The sequence below is a fragment of the Sminthopsis crassicaudata genome, chromosome 1, assembly GCF_048593235.1.
Source record: "Sminthopsis crassicaudata isolate SCR6 chromosome 1, ASM4859323v1, whole genome shotgun sequence".
In the NCBI taxonomy this organism is placed as follows: domain Eukaryota; kingdom Metazoa; phylum Chordata; class Mammalia; order Dasyuromorphia; family Dasyuridae; genus Sminthopsis; species Sminthopsis crassicaudata.
The window spans coordinates 756,656,417-756,676,670 of record NC_133617.1 but is presented as its reverse complement, the minus strand read 5'-3'; the positions used below and the strand labels follow the sequence as shown (position 1 = coordinate 756,676,670).

General features: G+C 38.9%; 1 protein-coding gene across 2 annotated transcripts; it reads left to right on the top strand.

Moving 5' to 3' along the window:
* The first annotated feature begins 4,614 nt into the window (after positions 1 to 4,614).
* Positions 4,615 to 20,053, top strand: LOC141552152 (uncharacterized). 2 transcript variants are annotated; one of them, XM_074284625.1, is made up of 6 exons: positions 4,657 to 4,733; positions 6,402 to 6,454; positions 7,773 to 7,863; positions 13,672 to 13,798; positions 14,687 to 14,782; positions 17,464 to 20,053. In XM_074284625.1, exons 4-6 carry the CDS (start codon positions 13,675 to 13,677, stop codon positions 19,233 to 19,235), a joined length of 1,992 nt encoding a protein of 663 aa, XP_074140726.1. In that variant the 5' UTR covers positions 4,657 to 4,733; positions 6,402 to 6,454; positions 7,773 to 7,863; positions 13,672 to 13,674; the 3' UTR covers positions 19,236 to 20,053. The 2 variants fall into 2 exon arrangements, with proteins under 2 accessions (XP_074140725.1, XP_074140726.1); XM_074284624.1 differs by lacking the exon at positions 7,773 to 7,863 and having other exon boundaries at positions 4,615 to 4,733.
* The last annotated feature ends 201 nt before the right edge of the window (positions 20,054 to 20,254 follow it).

Below are 20,254 nucleotides of genomic sequence, written 5' to 3'. Positions count from 1 at the left end.
AAGTGTTGAGGTCACAAATGAACTCAGGTCCTCCTGATTACAGGCCTGGTGCTCTATCTACTGCACCACCTAGCTGCCCCGAAGATTCAGTTTTATGATTTTTATCATCAATGGTCAATCCATAAGATAAAAATTATTTATATCCAACTATTTTGAAGAGCAATTAGGAACAAAGCCCAAAATGCGATAAAATTATCCATATCCTTTGATCCAGCAACAATACTATTAGGTCTCTATCCCAAAGAGATAATAAAAAGAGAAAAGGGCCCCCATGTGCAAAAATATAGTGGCTCTTTTTGTAGTGTCAAAGAATTGGAAATTGAGGGGATGTCTATCAAATGAGGAGTGGTTGAACAAGTTGTGACATATAAGTATAATGGAATATTCTGGTTGTCTAGGAAGTGATGAGCTGGTAGAACCTGGAAAGACTTAAATGAACTGATGTTGAGTGAAGTAAAAAGCACCAGAAAAACACTGTCCACAATAACATTTTGTATGATGATTCGCTATGATCTACTTAGCTATTCTCAGCAATACAATGATCCAAGAAAATTCCAAGACTCAAGATGGAAAATGTTATCTACATCAAGAGAAAAAAATGGAGTCTGAATGCAGATCGAAGAACACTATTTTCCCTTTTTTGTTGTTGCTTTCTCCTGTGGTTTTCCCTTCTGTTCTGATTCTTCTTTTACAACATAACTATATTGGACTGCTTGCCATTTTGGGGAAGGGAGCTGGGTATTGAGGAAGGAAAAAAAATAGAGAATTCAAAATCTTATAAAAATGAACACTGAAAAATACTATTATGTTTTTTAAAAAGCAATAGTAACACTAAAAATAATTAGAAACTGAGTAAGTTAAAGAGCACATCATACAAAAAACAATTTCATTTAAAAATTATAACCATGAGATAACATGCCAAAAATTTATGGGATGCAGCCTGGTATGCTATTCCATACATCTAATTACCTATCAGGCACTTTGAATTAGACATCCAATTGGCATCTCAAATTCACCATATCCAAAACCAAACTTGTTACCTTTTCCCCACATCATACCTCTCTCCCAAATTTCCTTACTGATTTAGAGGGTATATCTCTACTCCTACAATCAACCAAATTCAGAACCCTCTTTTATTTTTAACTTCTCACTTTCTTTCAATTTTTATATCTAATCAACTGTGAAATTCGGTCATTTCTGTGACCACTATATCTTTTATATTACTTCTTCATTCACACAGCAGCTGAATGAGAATTCAGGTCCTTCCTGGGACATCTTCCTTGGGTCCTAATTTGCTCAGGGCTTCATCCTCTCTAATACTCCTTGAGTGAAGTTGCCACAGTGATTTCCCCTAATATTAGAAATAAATGCCACTCACTCACTCAGCAACTCCAAAAACTCTCTATTGCCTCCAGAATCAAATAGAAAGTCCTGTTTAGCATTTAACCCTTCACCATATTTCCAACGTTATTATACATTACTCCCCTTCACACAGTCCAGCAAAATTGTATTTCTTATTCTTCCTTACGCATAGGAAACCTTCACACTTTTGAGCTGACTGTCCCTCATACCTGGAATCTTCTCATTCCTTCTCTGTGCTTCTTCTGGTTCCTTGTTTCCTTCAAGACTCAGCTGAAGAAACTCCTTTAACAGGAAGCCTTTCCTTATCCTCTCAGTTACTAGCATCATCTCTCCTCTTTCTGAGATTATCTCCGATTTACAATGTGTATATCTTACTTGTACCTAGTTGTTTGCATGTTATCTCACTCATTAGAACAGAGCTTGCTAAGGCAAACACAAGGCATGGTGAGCTGAAAGCTACAACAGCCTCCCAATGCTTGAGTTCTATAAGGAGATAATTATATATGGATACAAATGCTATAAATATCCTAATGGATCCTTGGAGGAAAAAAAAGATTCTCCATCACTGAATTAGAATTAGATTAGAGGAATCCCTGCTTCCTCTGACTGAGCAGGTTCTGGTTTTGCCACTCTGCACTTAGTACAGCAACTGGAATATAGTAGGTACTTAATATGTGCTAATATGTTGGGAAGGGAAAGGAAGATTTTACTTAATTTACTGAGAAAATTTAAAAGAGGGAAAAGTAGGGATCCGGGTTGCTCACCAGAGAGACTGTCTGTATCCATGAAGTAGTCACTCACTTTTCATTTCATTTTTTTTTTTAATTATAGCTTTTTGTTGACAAAACATATGTATGCATGGGTAAAAATTTTCAACATTGACCCTTGCAAAAACTTCTGTTCCAACTTTTCCCCTCCTCTCCACCCCCTCCCCTAGATGGCATGCAGTCCCATACATGTTAAATTTCATTTCATTTTATGCAAGATAGAGCTTGTAACAAAAGAATATAAGTTCCTGGACACCAAGGGCTATTTCTCTTTTCCTTTTCCTTAGCTACATAGGATGGAGGCTGGCCCATAGTTACTTACTAAATGCTTGATGGATGATCAATGAATGGATGATCCCAATGAGAAACAAAAAGAGAATAGCTACTAGTACAAAAGGTCTGATTGCTAATGGAAACTGCTGTGAGACTCAAGGGAAAGAATTGTGGGTGCTGAAAGTTCATCATCATTGAGAAAGGGAGCACAGTGTTGGGCTACATGAAAAGAGGCATTGGTGCTTGGAATAAGAGGTAGTAGCATCACTTACTCTGCCCTGCTCATACCAGATCTGAAACTTGTCCTAACCTCTGTGACCACAGCCTAGCCAAGATATGGGTAAATTGCAGAGCATCCAGAGGAAGGAAGCCAGCATGGTGAAGGACCTCAAGTCTGTGCCATGAGGATCATTTGGAAGAACTAAGAAGATTACAGGGTATAAAAATAAATAGATAGATAGATAGATAGATAGATAGATAGATAGATAGATAGATAGATAAACAAATAAATGAATGAATGAATAAGTACATAAATACATACATAAATAAATAAGTAAACAAACAAACAAACAAACTTTCTAAGAATTTTAACTTCCAGAATGTGAAGTCTACTTTAAACAGGGGAGGGCCAGATCTCTTTTTTCAGAACCTTTAAGCAAAGAGATATGATCTTTTGGGGGTTCAGCTTGGATTAGACAACCTTTAAATTTCCTTCCAACTCTGAGAATCAGTGCCTCCAATTCTCCACTTACTCTTGCCTCCTCAATAAGAGTTCTTATTGAATTTCTTCTCTTCCTGGTTTCATGACTATTGACTAATTCCATTTCTGCCATCAGCATTGTTTAATAATACTGAAAATTCTAGTCTTCTTCTGGGATCTCTAGAGGCAATGATTTCACTCTTTCCCTTAGAATCAAAGTACCTGCTCAGGAAACTGTCTGTAGTGGATGTAAAGGTTACAACTTGTACTTGAGCATGAGTAATAAATGAGTCATTTGAAGAGATGAATGAGTTAAGATGAAGTCTTTAAAAAAAAATGAAGTGTTAGTTATTTGATAAATGGCCTTGAAACAATAATTAAGGAAAACATAGAGAAAGAATTATTGCTTATTCAAGGCTTTACTCTTCATAAAGATACGTAACAGTGATATTTTCCATATCATAACACATATTATTTATGCCACTTGACTGGAATAACATGGCAATGTTATTGATGAATTTTCCTTGAAATATATGCAGTTAAGTATGGAAGAGTTATTAAACATTGTAATGATACTTTCTTATGGTTCATAATTTCATAATTTGAATGGAATAGCATTATGGAATGTTTGGAATAGAATAAATATTACTGGAGTAGAGTTCCCAAATATATCCAAATATAAGTATGTAAGAAGTTTTAAATATTTTAAAGACATTCTTACAATTTAATTCATAGTTTCATAGTATCCAACTCACAAAAGGATTTCTGTATTTCTTATGCAGTGGTTTCCCAAACATTCCAATCGTAAAATAAATCGAAGTCGATATATCATAAACAACATTGCACATTTAATTCGTAAAACATACTTGCTAAACAATATTAATTCTGCTCTATGCAATTCTGAATTGTCTTACATAGAAAAATCACTTCATCTTTCAATTTGTTACCCTAGACTACATCCAAATAGAATAGAGTAATTCTTATCCAATGGCCTTTAACTTTTATTCTTGCACTTCCTCATCCTGTTGCTTTAATGATGAAGTTTCAGATTATTGTGCCTTAAAATCTGGTCCTCTAGTAAAGACTTAAAGATCAGCCACTTAATGACTCTGTCCAATCTAATCTGAATTAACAGGTACCATCCCAATCTTCCCAAGAGCCATTTGCTGCTACCTCCTTAAAGAATAGCTTCTGTTACTTTGGATTAGTTTTAGCAGGGCGGTCTCTCTGCTCTGGAGGATGGGGGCTGAGTCTGAGAGGGAAGGAGCTGGGGGAGGCCGTGGGGAGGAGGAGCTCTCCCAGATGACCAGCCTGGGAGTGGTGGCCCAGGTGGAATTTGAGTCCTGGGGAGGAGTTTGAAAGGAGTTTAGGACAGAAGGGATCTTTGAGTGATGGGGGGCTGGGCTTAGGTAGGAGAGACTAAGAGTCCTGAAATCCTTGCCCTGGCTGTGATTGGAGGAAAGAGCTCAACCATCCTGGCGAATGGACAGGGCGGGGCTCTTGGGACTAGGAAGACCCTGTCAGAGTGAGCTGCTGGGAAGCAGGAAACCTTTGAGCTGGGATCTCTGCCTTCTGCTGCAGCTGAAACCTCTTTGTCTTCTGGGAGCCAGACCCGTGCTTGCAGGTCCCAGGTAGGTCTGAGGCAGCGGCCCCCACATTTCTTGGTTTCAGCTAACTGCCCTGGTCAGTGGGTCTCCTTTTCCTGACCTCATGGTGAATGTCCTCCAACTATACCAAGGTCTATCTTTCTAAGCAAGCCTGCCTGCTGGAGGAGCTCCCGCCCCAACCCTTTTCCAGACTCCCACTCCCTTCCCAGATTTGGGTCACATGTTTCCAGACTTCAGACTTTGTCCAGAGAAATCCAGGAGTCCGGATTTCAGCCTTCTGATCAGGGCCCAGGGGTCCCATCTCCCTGTCCCTACCTCATGTTTAGAGATTCCTGTGTCCTGGCTTTCCAGCCTTTTATCTAAAATCAAGTGTTAAATTCAAGTATCCTCCCCTCAGACCCAGACTCCTTTAAGTATTCAATTCCTCCCTTCCTACCTCCCGAACCTCACCTTGGACGCAGCTACAAAAGTTCTTTCCTACTTCCCTTTATCTGAACCTTTAGCTGTTAGGGTGGCTCCCCATCGGCCTCCAGGCGTATGGCTCCTTGTCTCCACTTTTACCTTTAGAGACTCTGATCCTAAACTGTACTAGAAGGTCCGAGCAGTCCTCCCGAGCTCCTAGGTAGACCTCCTGTTTTCCCAGGCTCAGCTGTTCCCCTGGAGCACTTCTGACCTCCCTGCTCTGACCTATATATGACGTCTTGCCCACCAGACCCGACCACTGCACCCCAGAAATACTTCTCTAGTCCTTTCTTCTCTCAGAGCCCTCATAGTTGAACCGCAGGCATGATTTTGTCCCCCAGGCTCAGACTTCCCCTGGTCATCACTTAGGACCTTCCTTTCAGGGCCATCTCCATCCTCCATCTTCCCTGGCCCCGTCCCTCCTTCATCAAGCACTCTGTTGTCTGAATGATGTGTGTGTTTGTTGGGAGAGGACACATAGGGTTAGGGTTAGTCAGAGGACCAAGTTGGGAGGAGAGAGCTCTGACTCAGGAGCCACTGACTGGATCCCATCTGGGATCCCAAAGCCTTGTGACTCTGGGGTCTCTGTAGGAGGATGGGGAGAGGAGGGAAGAGAAGACGAGTAAAAGAAGGAGGGGAGTAGTCTTCTTCAGACACACCTTTATTTCTAATCCTAACTCTCCTTGCATTCTTCTATAGGGTGGAGTCTCTCCTCTGAGGACGGGGCCAGAGTCTTAGTAACTCCTGGGACCTCACTCCCTGAATCCCTGACCCTGGCTTCCAACCTAGGGAAAGAGGGGAAAGTCCTCTCCTCCTCTGGGATGCTTCTCCCTCTCCAGCTCCATCTTCTGAGGACCCGAGCCTGGCCCAAGCAGGGACTGGGTCAAAGGCAGACCCCCAAAGTGGAGTGAAAATAGAAAATAGTTTTATTAGGAGAATCCCAAATAGCACTCTCCCAGACTATGAATACCAAGGCCATTGGGCTGGAACTAAGGTGATGGGGTGGGGAAGCTGGGATTTTCCATGCAGAGGAAAAGAAGGAAGGGACTTTCACCTGCCATTCTCTTGAGTTTCAGAGAGGTTTAGGATTAAAGTCCACCATGGTTAAGTGTGACCTCTGGTAGTAAGAGCTTTGGCTATGGATACTTTTGTCAGTCTCTCAAGGGACCCTGAGATAAAAATCAGGGACCAGAGGGAAGAATTGACAACTTTGCTTTACTACCTCCACAGGGAGCCTGGAGCCAGAGGGAATGGGCCCTGGGAGCTTCGGACTTCCTCCTCAGGTGAGTGCAGTCCTTCCCACAGACCTGCCCAAAATCAGCAGTCACAACTATTTCCATAGATATGGAGGATGGACTGAGAAGCTGGTGGCCTTATGTGTGGGCTATTTCTTTATAAAAAGAGGCATTGGGGAAACACTGTAATAACAATTATGTGCTGCCCTTCTTCTGGGTTTCCAACTGATTACTTGGGCCCTTGGGATCTTTAGTCCCCTAAATTGGTGCCTATCTCAATCAACAAGATCCACCACTTGTGAATCTCCATTCCACAAGAATCAAGTCTGCTGTTTGGGGGCCCAGCACACTTTACCACCCAAAGTCTCTCCCCCCTCCTTTTGGTTTTCTATGGCCAAGCTCACCTTGTAGCCTCTGAAGCTCCTGGAAAATCTTTCAGAGTTTGGTCTGATCACAACTGGGAGTTGAGCCTGGAAGGCTTTTCCAGCTCTTGTCCTGTGGTCATCAGAGAAGGAGCTATCCTCTTGGGGCTGCTCATGTCCTTTTGCTTCAGGTCTCCTCAAATCCCGCTCCTTGACCATTACTTAGTTCAGCCAATAAGCATTGAGAAAGGCCCTAAGTTTAAACCCTGGAGTTCCAGTACAAAGAGCTCTGGGGCCATCCTGCTGCTCTGGTGCTTCTAAGACCCATCCTGGCACCGGGACTGATCTTTCCTGTCTAAAAGAGGCTGCTGGGATTCTCCTTGCCTCTGTTGTTCCTGGGCACTGAGACTGTGTACCCTGGTATTATACAAACTGGTTTCCTGGTAGTTTAATTTGGGCTCCCCTGTGCAGAGTGCCACACACACTGTCAGAGACCATGAGAACAACAGGGAGAAAAGGGAGAATTGAAAGAGCCACATTCATGTGTTACGGCACTTGAGACAGTTTCCTAAAAATTGTGACTGCCACAGTTGCAGCAGGTCCTGGGTTGACTTGGAAGAGTATAAGGGATAAAATTGTCAATGTTCAGTTTAAATGTTCAGCAAACATCAGAAAGTCATTCACTGTACAAGTAAAAGGAGATTTACTTGAGTATCACCTGGAAGGGCATTCATTATGGACACAAGTTCTTTAGTTTCAATACACAAGGCCCCTCTTGCCTCCTTGTGGGAGCTCCTGTGTTCAGTAGAGCAGGGAGTGGCAATGTGGCATCTTGGGAAGGCTGTCATATCTGAAGGTCTCTGGTTTCTTAATGGTAGATCTTTAGGTTTCTAGGCAGCCTTGCTAATTTGTCCAGATGCCCTTAAAATATTGCCAGAAGGGAGGCACATAGAGCCTTTACCCACTATGTAAGTCTACTTCTGGGCACCTTTGTCACTTTTCAGGGTAAATAACAAAACTGACCCAACCACATGGCAGGAGAAAGACAGAACTCCAGGAGACGGTGGCCCTTCCCCCGAGGCTGATAGCCATTAAGTGAGTAGTGAGCCTAATTTCAGTGTTCCTATATATGTATACATACATGTGTATGCACACACACATTTATATCAACCAAGACCCCTCTCATTTTTTTACCTTCTCCCTCTCCAATGAGAACACAAATAAAAGCAAATCCATTACACACAATATTCAATCTGAAAAATTAAAAAAAAACACAAATCCACTTGTCTATGTCCTAAAACACATTTCTCATTCTGCACCAGAGCCTTGCGTCTTTAAATGGTAGAGACCAGCATGTTTCAACATTGTTGCTCGGGAATTGTATTCCATTGCATTTATGGCCCTTATTCAATGCATTCCCCATTCATGGGTAATCCCTCAAATTCCCTTTACTAGCTCAAAAATGTATATTCTTATACATCCTTTGAATTTGTTTTGCTTAGAACTAATTTCTCCCTTCATGTATCATCCCTCTAACTCCCCCTCCCATTTTTCCTTCCCCCTTGTCACTGCTGAGTAAATTCTATTTCTCCATGGAACTCTATGTTGTGGGCATCTTTTCCTTCCTTGGCCTAGATGAGTAAGGTTCAGGCATCAGATGTCGCCCCTCACTCCTGACCTGAGACAACATTTCCTAGCCCTCCTTTCTCTCCACCCTCTTCCCCTCTTTCCAGTCTCTCCTCAAGATCATCAAGACATAACAGAACCACTTCCAGCTTCATTCTACTATGATTCCCTCTGTGAGCCCCCAAAGGGCCCTGAGGGGACACATGTCATCTCCCCCTAATTGAATATAACAAGCTTGTCCTTTTGAGTCTTTGAGGCTAGTTCATCCTGGATTACTTTTTGGAATTTCTCTTCACTTGTGTTTAAACTTCTGAAGTTTTCTCCATTTACATTTTTTTTTTTCCCTTTAGGAATGCTTGAAAGTACTTTCATTAAAGGTCCTTTTCTCCTGGTAGCATTATATTTGTTTTTGCTTCATAAATCATTCTTAGACATAAGATCATGTCCTTTGCCTCCTGTCATATCATATCCTATTCTCAGATCTCTGCTGCTTAATGAGAGTTGCTGCCAAATTGTGTCTGGCTTTAATGGAAGCTCCTTGGTACTTGAATTGTACTGGACTTTTTTTTTTTTTTTTTTTTCTGGTTGCTTGAAGGATTTTTCTCATTGACTTGGAAGCTCTACATTATGGCGATGCTTTCTTGGGAATTTTCATTCTGACATCTCTTTCAGGAAGTTGATGTGGTTCCAGGTCGATACAGAAAGAATTTTGAAAGGTTTTCTCTTGGCCATCAGGAGCTGTATTCACCTAAGAGCATACAGGCTAGTTATGGGAAAGGGTACCAAGTTGGGAGACCAAAGGAGGTTGCCCATATTGGGAAATTTTGGTACTTTGCCAAGGCTCTTGAGACTGGAAAGGGATCCAGGGCATGGTCTTATTATTATTAGCTATTACTATTCACTTTGTTGTTAATGCTTGGTATATTTTTCTTTCTTTTATTTATCATTATAGCTTTTCATTGATAGTACATATATATGGGTAATTTTTCAACATTGACACTTGCAATCACTTCTGTTCCAACTTTTCCCTTCCTTCCCTCCACCCCCTCCCCTAGATGGCAACAGTCTCATACATGTTAAACATGTTAAAGTATATCTTAAATACAATATATGTGTACATGTTTATACAGTTCTCTTATTGTACAAGAAAAATCAGATTTAGAAAGAAGGTAAAAATAATCTGGGAAGAAAAATAAAAACAGAAGCAATCTACACTCATTTCCCAGTGTTCTTTCACTAAGTGTTACTGGTTCTGTTCATCACTGATCAATTGGAACTGAATTGAATCCTCTCATTGCCAAAGATAGTCACTTCTATCAGAATTGATCCTCATATAGTATTGTTGAAGTGTATAATGATCTCCTGTTTCTGCTCATTTCACTTAGCATCAATTAATGTAAGTCTCTCCAAGCCTCTCTGTATTCATCCTGCTGGTCATTGGTTACAGAATATTCCATAACATTCATATACCATAATTTACTCAGCCATTCTTCAATTGATGGGCATCCATTCAATTTCCAGTTTCTAGCCACTATGAAAAGGGCTGCTACATACATTTTTGCACATAGAGGTCACTTTCCCTTTAATATTTTGGGATATAAGCCAGTAGTAACACTGCTGGATCAAAAGGTGGGCACAGTTTGGTAACTTTTTGAGCATAGTTCCAAATTGCTCTCCAGAGTGGTTCACAATTCTACCAACAATGCATCAGTGTCCCTGTTTTCCTGCATCCCCTCCAACATTTGTCATTATCTTTTCCTGTCATCTTGGCCAATCTGACAGGTATGTAGTGGTATCTCAGAGTTGTTTTAATTTGCATTTTTCTGATGAATAATGATTTGGAACACCTTTTCATATGAGTAGAAATAGTTTCAATTCGATCATCTGAAAATTGCCTGTTCATATCATTTGACCATTTATCAATTGGAGAATGGCTTGATTTCTTATAGAGTCAAATTTCTATATATTTTTGAAATAAGGCCTTTATCAGAACCTTTAACCTTTAAAAATGTTTTCCCAGTTTATTGCTTCCCTTCTAATATTGTCTACATTAGTTTTGTTTGTACAAAAGCTTTTTAATTTGATATAATCAAAATTTTCTATTTTGTGATCAATAATGATCTCTAGTTCTTTGGTCAAATTACTTCCTCCTCCACAAGTCTGAGAGGTAAACTACTCTATGTTCTTCTAATTTATTTATAATTTCATTCTTTATGAGGGCATGGTCTGTTATGATTTCTAAGATGTTTGCTTTATGGACTTTATCTGGAAAAGAAATGTTCTTTTGACTGTGCAAAGTTATGAAAAGAATAGCTTAAAACACATTTCTGGGACAAAATTCAGGGCCTGTCTCATCAGAGGGTATTTCTACTTTATTCTCTCTTTAGAAGATATGTAAGGACTTAAATCTTATATCTAAGCTTCTATTTAAAATGCATGCTGATAGACAGATGATACTTTTACCTTGCTGTCTTTTCTATGTGAGTTGTTTTTTTTTACTTTGAGATATGTTATGTTTTCTTCCCCTTTTTAAAAGTCTCTTGTTTTTGGCTTCCAATTGATCTATACAAATTTTTAGAGTTTGTTCTTTGGGCAAGGTTTTACGAACTCATTTCTTTCACAAAACTTGTTTCTTTTCCATTTAATTTCTTATCAAGTATTCTTATTCTATTCATAAACATGTCTAACTCCAGCTCTTATATTTCCAAGAATTCTGGTCCCACTAGGTATATACTGCTAATTAAATTTTTTATCACAAAAGACTATTGTTCTTTACCCAAAGCATTCTCTTTATTATATTGACTGTGTAGTTTTGGATGTTTGGTTTAGAATGAGATTATGTTCATTGTTTTCCCAATGTTAGACTACCCTCCCAATCCTAGTAGCATTCCCACTTGATCATAATGAATGGTTTCTTGGACACTGTGGTGTTTTGATAGGATTTTGTTTAAAATTGGAGGAAGGAGACTGTTCATTCTTTGACTTATAATTTACTGTCTGTGTTTGGGCTTTCCTTGGTTTTAGTATTGGGTCTGTTAGACTCCTAAAAGGATTCTTGTAGGATACTATATTATTTGGAGGAATTCATGGTGAAGTATGGATACTTACTGTTCTTTATAGATTGGATAGAATTTTTCTGTCTTCTGATAATTTGAATATTTCATTCTCTTGGCAGTATTCCTCTTCACTTATCTTTCTCAGTTTCTTTAGTATAAAACTGCACAATATGTTCTGATTATCCCTTTTATTCTAGTTTTCTTGTGATTTTACCTTTGCCCTTTGCCATTTTATTGACAGGATTTTCTATTTTCTTCCTATTGATCAGATTAGCTAAGTGGTTTTTTTTTTCCATTTTATTAGTTATTTCAAAGAAGCCATTTTTAGTTTTGTCATTTAAAAAAAATTCCAATTGATTTTATTCCCTAATTTTAATATCTTCTCTTTTGTGCTTTGTTCTTTTATTTTTCTATTTTTTTTATACTGTATATTCAATTAATCTACTTTTTGATATTGTTAAGGTGTGATGGTAAATCTTGTTTCCCCTCTGAGGACTGCTTTGGCTCAATTCCAGAAATTCTGGGATGTTTAATCAATCATTCTCATTTTGTTTTACACACTTATCATTTCCAAAATTTGTTCTCTGACTCAGCCATCATTTAACATGATACTGGTAAATTTCCATTTAGGTTTGTATCTTCTTTTGGTGATCATGGAACCAATTTCTATTCTTATTTCTTTAAGGAACAAAAGGATATAGTCATTATTTCTTCCTTTTTACATTTGTCTGCAGTGAATTAACTTAGGGGTTAATTTTTGTAGAAGTTCCATGTGTTGCAAAGAAATATGCATATTCCTCTACCATAAGTCATTTACCTCTAATTTCTTGAAATATTTGGTCATCTCTTTTGTTTTTAATCCCATTGCACATTTCTTCATCCTCCTTATTCCTTTTAGTTCTCTTGCAGATTCCCCTTTCTCTCTTGCCCTTTGACTACTCCTGTTGATAAGTTGTCTAATTTCATCCATTTTTCTTCCCCTTTTTAACAAAGAGTTCTCTTCCTCTCCTCATTGTCCATTTTCCCTTTCTGTTTTGCCTAGATTCTTGTTTTCTCTTTCATAGCCACCCTCTCTCTGTTTTATCCCTGTACACTTTATACAACCAAAGCCTCCAGGGTTTCCATTCTGAGCTCTGTGCTATATGTGCTTTCTGCCACTGGCTATAGGCCAACTCCACAGTTGTCTCCATTTCAGAATACTGTACATCAGGGCATGTGTCATAGAGAAAACAGATTCTTAGCAGGGAACATCCCCACCAGATATTCCTCCCTTCTTCTTGCCCTTGTATTTTTCTTATACATTTTCCTAGAAATCTCAACTCTCTGTCCATACTGTCCTACTCCTCCAAGTGCTAATTTCCTCCTAAGTGTAACACCTCCTAAATTCCCATGCCTCAGAGTGGGGTCCCTTATCTCCTATAAGAATATTCATCAGTGGAAAATTTCCACCCCCAAAATCAGGCCTCCTTCCTTGCTCCACCTTTTCCAACTTTCCACCCTTCTCCCAGAGTATCCATGTGGTCTTCTCCTTGGAAATCTCAAAAGTGTAAAAAAACAATAAATTCCTTAGTTGTTCAGAAGTGAAATAATAGAATAAAGGAAATAAACTATGATATATAGCTTATATATAGACCTTAAAGCAGTGGTCCTCAAACTTTTTTTTTTTTTTTCTGAGGCTGGGGCTAAGTGACTTGCCCAGGGTCATACAGCTAGGAAGTGTTAAGTGTCTGAGACCAGATTTGAACTTGGGCCCTCCTGAATTCAGGGCTGGTGCACCATCCACTGCGCCACCTAGCTGCCCCGGTCCTCAAACTTTTAAATAGGGGGCCAGTTCACTGTTAGAGGGCCGGACTATAGTAAAAACAAAAACTCACACTCTGTCTCCACCCCTCAGCCCATTTGCCATAACCCGATGGGCCACATAAAGGTCCTCAGCAGGCTGCATCTGGCCCGTGGGGTGTAGTTTGAGAACTCCTGCCTTAAAGAGTTCAGGGAAACCATTTCTTAGTTTGACATGAACAGGTGAAAAATTCACATTCCTTTGGCAAAAGGTGTTTTATTTAGGAGAAGAAGTTATTGCTAAAATTCAGATATGAATAGTCACAGGGGGTGGGAAATAGGAAATGGACTTGGGAGAGCAATATGGTAAGTTGAGGAGGGTTGGACTTTTCAATTCTAAAGTGTTTTTCAGCTCTACATATTATGACTTTTGATGGTTTAGAAGATGGTGACATTCAAGGATGTGGCTGTGGACTTCAACCAGGAGGAGTGGGGCCTCTTGGACCATTCTCAGAAAGAGTTGTACAAGGAGGTCATGCTGGAGAATGCCTGGAACCTGCTCTCCCTGGGTAAGGACACTAACCCTGATAATTCCAAGTATACAATCAAAGGGAATATCTTCAATCTCCAGTGTTCAGGGTTTTTATTTGGGGTTTTTTTGGGGATAAGAAGGTTATCAGTTAGGAAAGGGAAAGTGCGGGTCTTTATATTGTTAGATGGGACCCTGAGAATGTCTTGTATTGCTCCTGAAGATCTCTCTTACCAGATCTAGGCAGCTTCAGGTCAATGATCAAATCAGAATAGAAGCATTTCAACCATGGAAGTAATCTCAGAGGTGATGTCATTTAACCTCTATCTGGACACAAATGTTCTCTGTCAAAGCTCTGAAAGTTATTCAGGCAGCTTTTCTTTACAACCTGTTCCTCTATGGGATAGCTCTCGTATTTGGAATATTCATCTTTTTAACAGGCATCAATTTGCAGCCCAAAGCATCTTGTTGTCTCTAGTATAAGAACTTTCTCCTTAATCCTCCCTCAAGTTCCAGCACAAGTGGTGGGAAAGAAAGAAAAGAGAATAAGCATTTCTTTTCAAGTACTATTTTCCAGGTTCTGTATCCTGTGCTTTCTATAAAATACAGTAACAACAATAATGTTTAAGAACAATTTCCAGCACATAAGTTATTTTGACTATTCTGAATATCTAAATTAGCAATAAAGAATAAATGAGGAAATATGTTATTTGTATCCAGAGAAAGGGGAGAGGAGGGTTTGGCTCTTTTTGAGAACAAGTAGGACACCAGGATAATGTGACACATCCCATTTGGGGTTACTTGCTCTCCAAGCACTAGTGGGTAAATACAGGCTGATATGTGTGAACATGATGGGGTGAACCTCAAAATGAACAACCAAATTACAAACTTCTCTCCATCTTCATCCCTAACTGATTTCCATACCCAGGACTTCCAGTTCCCAGAGAAGATGTGATCTTTTATTTTAACCAAAGGGAAGTACCATGGATGCTGGACCAAGAAGGCCTGAGGAGCTGTCCTCCAGGTGAGTGAGGTGGAAGCAGGTGTATGTGAGTTGTGGTTACAAGACACTTCTAGAAGTTACTAAGAAGTAACTGCTAGTTTGGGGAAGAAAGACCAGTCTTGAAATTCTTTTTCAGATTTTTTTTTGACTGTGCCTTCCTGGGTCTGAACTGAATCTGGGTTTCCCATCAACAAAATAAGTGGGTTGCAATCCATGGCCCTGTATATCCCTTCCAGTGATCATCTATGATCCTATAAGACATCATTGATTGGAATTTCAGTCAAGGGAATTCTCCTAAAAGTGCTAAAAGGGATTAGGTTTTCCAAGGTGAGCTATTTTATAGAACTTCAAGGCAGCAAAGATTTAAGTGCCTGCTACATGCCAGACCCTGGGCTAAATATCAGGAATATAAACAGATGCAAGCAACATCTGCTCTCCTGGAGGCCATAGACTGGAGGGGCAGATACTACAACAGCAACTATGTAGAAACCTACCAGGTGCCAGATAAAATGGATAAATTTAGTGCCTCACTAAATCATTTATTAGTGATGATAATAATGGTTAATGAAGGAGACCACAACTGAGGAGGAAATCGACAACAAGAAATCAAATGACTAGCACTTCTATAGCCTTCTATGTGTCATGCACTATCCTGTCTTACTTTGTCCTAATGAGAACTCTAGGATTGGGGGGCAATTGTTATGCCTATTTTACAGATAAAGAAAATGAGACAAATGGGGATCTTATAAATTAACTAGCAAGTTTATGAGGTGGGATTAAAACTCAGGTCTTCATGATTAAAAGTTCTATCCACTGTGCCACCAATTGCATTCTGATTTTGAAACAAATATGAGGAAAAAACTTACACATGTCTAAGGTGAAAAATAGGAAGAGAATTGGACAAGCTCCCATTCTTTAAACTCTAACCAGTCAAAAAGGAATTGTTATTTACTTTTTAATATATTTCTATTGACTCATGACATATATGGCATTACTTGAAATGTATTTGAGGGTCATTTGCAAGTGTTGCTTTACATTGTTTTTTAATAATATTTTTGTTTAAAATATTTTTTTGAAAGGATAGAATGTCTATGGATATAACTTTTTTTCTACCACTGGTGAAGTGGCTATACTCTCACTGAAATCCTATTGAATGACCAACCCATGTAGCCAACCAATTCCTTTGAGAAATTGACAGACAGAAGTGTAACATAAACAGAAGATAAGTTCTAATTAGTAAAGAACTATATTCATTTTAATAAGCGGCACTTGAAGGTCTATTTTTCTAGAAAGGTTATGGTTTTCCATGATGATTTCATGATGGTTTCTATTGTCCTGTCTCCTGACCATGGTTTTCAAGTAGCCTGCCAGCACTTCTGCAAGAATGAAAGCCCAGGCAACATCTTGCTCAGGTGATTAGAGATTTGATGAGATGAGGTTGCTAGGTAACCCAGGAGTTAAGAGAATTATTCTGGGGCAGTGAGAGACACTGAGGGTCTTTACATGTCTGTGGCCATTTGTCCATGAAATCTAACCTTTGTGGAATGTTGGAAATTATTTCATGTCAAGTTGAGAAACCAGAGAAATATGTTTGCACTTAGAAGTAGTCAGAATTTGATGTAATTACTGCACAATCCTCCAAAACAGTGTATTACTGATCATGACAGATTGAAATCACTGCAGAAAGAAAGAGCTCTTGAGGTGAAAATGTGCACATACATGTTGTCTGAGAGGACAACTATATCTTTGTAACCAAATCTGACATCAATTTACCACTTAAAGGGTCATTAATCAATTTGTGGGTCAAATCCCTTGAATCACTGTCTCAATCCTTCAAGGGGATTGTGAACTTCTAAAAGGGAAAGAGTTGCAATAGTGGAGCATGCCCTATCCTTCCATACTATAGAATGATGAACTCATTTTTTGAATGAGATACATTTTCAGATGTGGATAATTTAATTCATTTTTTTAAAAAATTGTTTCTAAGATATGTAGAGGGCATATATTGATATATATATTTTTTTAAAAGAAATGAGTAATAGCCATCTCAAAAAAAGTAACAGGTTAGAATAAAATCACTTCAACCTCAGGTAAACACAAAAATAACAGTGTTAAGATTGTGAAGTGACCTCAAATAATGTGTTGGGAAAAAAATAAAATAGAAAATGATCATTAGGGAAATTTGGTATGCTTATTGGTATGATTTACATGAAATAATTTGAGTAATTAGTATACATGTTGCCAATGACATGCCTATGAAGAAAGGATTGAAAGTGCTGATAATTAAAGGGAAAGGGAAAAATTGAAAGTGGAATTAATTTGTCAAATAGCATTGGAAGAGCATACCCATTCACAGGGTATGAATTCTAGTCTGAGCTGCTGGGATTTGGTCAAATCAATCAGCCCTTCTCAACTGATGATCTGAATTGTACATGTTAGGAGACTGAAGGCACTTTCTGTGTTATCATAGATTTATTGTGAGAATCCAATGTTATTGTGCATGAAACTTATTAGAAATTCAATCATCCTTGGGATGAAATTAATGACATTTTAAAATGATTGGTTCTGCCTATTTTATATTTTTCTCTTTGCCTGGGAAAATAGAAAATAACTGAGTTTCTGTTCTGCTGATGGAGTGAAGGGGATTATATATGCCTATATCATGTCTATCTTTATTGTTTGTTATTCCTGTTGTTTTTCAGAAGGAGAAATGGGACTTGAATTGAAAGAACCTACTGCACACACAAGCCTTTCTGTGGTAGAAAGTCACATGCAAAGATTCCTGAGTGATAGTCTCTGTGATTTTACTTGGTCAGAAATCTTTATGACACATGAAATAATCCACTCTGGAAAGAAGCATTATGAACATAACCAATGTGGAATGAGTTTTAGAGAAAGAAGAGATTTTATTGGACCTCAGGGAAGCCACACTGGAGAGAAACTGTATGAATGTAAGCAATGTGGAAAGGCTTTTACAAAAAAGGGCACTCTTACTGTACATCAGAGAATCCACACTGGAGAGAAGCCTTATGAATGTAAGCAGTGTGGAAAGGGTTTTAGACAAAGAGGAGGTCTTGCTGCACATCAGGCAATCCACACTGGAGAGAAACCGTATGAATGTAAACAGTGTGGAAAGGCTTTTAGGCAAAGGGGAGCTCTTACTGCACATGAAACAATCCACACTGGAGAGAAACCTTATGAATGCAACCAATGTGGAAAGGCTTTTAGATATAAGAAAAGTTTTATTGGACATCAGGGAATCCACACTGGAGAAAAACCTTATGAATGTTACCAATGTGGAAAGGGTTTTATAAAAAGGAGAGCTCTTACTGTACATCAGGGAATACACACAGGAGAGAAACCATATGAATGTAACCAATGTGGAAAGGCCTTTAGGCAAATGGGACCTCTTACTGCACATCAGAGAATCCACACTGGAGAGAGACCTTATGAATGTAAACAGTGCGGGAAAGCTTTTAGGTGTAAGACAAATCTTACTAGACATCAGAGAATCCACACTGGAGAAAAACCTTATGAATGTAACCTATGTGGAAAGGCTTTTATAGAAAGGAGACCCCTTACTGCACATCAGAGAATTCATACTGGAGAGAAACCTTATGAATGTAACTTATGTGGAAAGGCCTTTAGGCAAATGGGAACTCTTACTGCACATCAGAGAATCCACACTGGAGAAAAACCTTATGAATGTAACCAATGTGGAAAGGGTTTTATAGACAATAGATCACTTAGTCTACATGAGAGAATCCATACTGAAGAGAAACCTTTTGAATGTAAGCAATGTGGAAAAGCCTTTAGGCAAAAGGGAAGTCTTACTGTCCATGAGAGAATCCACACTGGAGAGAAACCTTATGAATGTTACCAATGTGGAAAGGGTTTTGCAGACAATAGATCACTTAGTCAACATCAGAGAATCCACACGGAAGAGAAACCATATGAATGTAACCAATGTGGAAAGGCCTTTAGGCAAAGAGGAAGTCTTATTAGACATCAGAGAATCCATACTGGAGAGAAACCTTATGAATGTAAACTATGTGGAAAAAGTTTTAGGTACAAAACAAGTCTTACTGAGCATCAGGGAATCCACACTGGAGAGAAACCTTATGAATGTAATCAATGTGGAAAGGCTTTTATAGACAATAGATCACTTATTGTACATGAGAGAACCCACACTGAAGAGAAACCATATGAATGTAACCAATGTGGAAAGGCCTTTAGCCAAAGGGGAGTTCTTATTGCACATCAGAGAATCCACTCTGGAGAGAAACCATATGAATGTAACCATTGTGGAAAGACCTTTAGGCAAAGGGGAGTTCTTACTGCACATCAGAGAATCCACACTGGAGAGAAACCTTATGAATGTAAGCAGTGTGGAGATACTTTTAGGTATAAGATAAGTCTTACTGTACATCAGAAAATTCACACAGGAAAGAAACCTTTTGAATGTATCCAATAAGGAATGAGCTGTATAAAAATTTGATTGGCTAGTGCTAAGTCTGTGAAGAAAGGTAAAATGAGGAAGAATATGAATCAGATAAAGAACATTGGGAGAAAATGTGGTGGTGATGATTCCTTCTCTATTTAGCCTTCTCCAGCCATAACCCCAAGGGTATAGGGAGAAAGGAAACAAAAAATCAGTAGGGAAAGCAAATAGGTTCTTAGGCATATTGGATCCTTCTTTTCTACCTGATCATCTATTTGAAAAGCAGCATGGGAGAATGGAAAGATCACTAGATTTGGATCCAGAGAACATGGATTGAAATTTGGGTTCTGTACCACTGTGATGTTGGGAAAGTAATTTTACTTAATGTCTTGGGGCATTTATATTAGAATTAAGGCCTCTTGTGGATCTAAATTTTTTGGGGGGGGGAAATCTAAGAAGTTGAAGAAGAGCTTGAAGATGAACCCTATTCCCTTTTGCCACTTCTTGCTGGATCCTCAACTTCTGATTAGGGCTAATAACTCACATTACTTCACTAAGCCATCTGTATATGACTGGAGGTTGGAATTTTAAACCCAGATCATTGGTGACTTAGGAAATTCACACCGCATTCCTAAATGAACAACTCTGCATTTAATGAAATAGCTTCTTGCCATTTTCATTCAGGGAAAAAAATAAATGTTTGATTAAGATGTGCTTAAGAATAAAAAATTTCAACTCTTAGATTTCAGCTTACATCTATCAAATTGGTAGTGGTGACTCCAACTGTTTGAAATAATTTTGGGGAGCTATAGGATTAGAGGCACAATAATAAATGTGTATAGCTATGAATTGATTTAGCTGTTGTGAAAAGTCATTTGATATTAAGATTTGTTCGATCCTAATGGGTGATCAACTGCCCATCTTTTGTGCTGCAAGAGACCCTACTGCAAGGCAAAAACTCAGGTTCTAGCTACACTATGATTGCAGTGTTTTAGTTTGGTCCTATTTGCTTTAGTTTTTGGTAGCAGAAACCAATATTGGTGGAAAAGAGA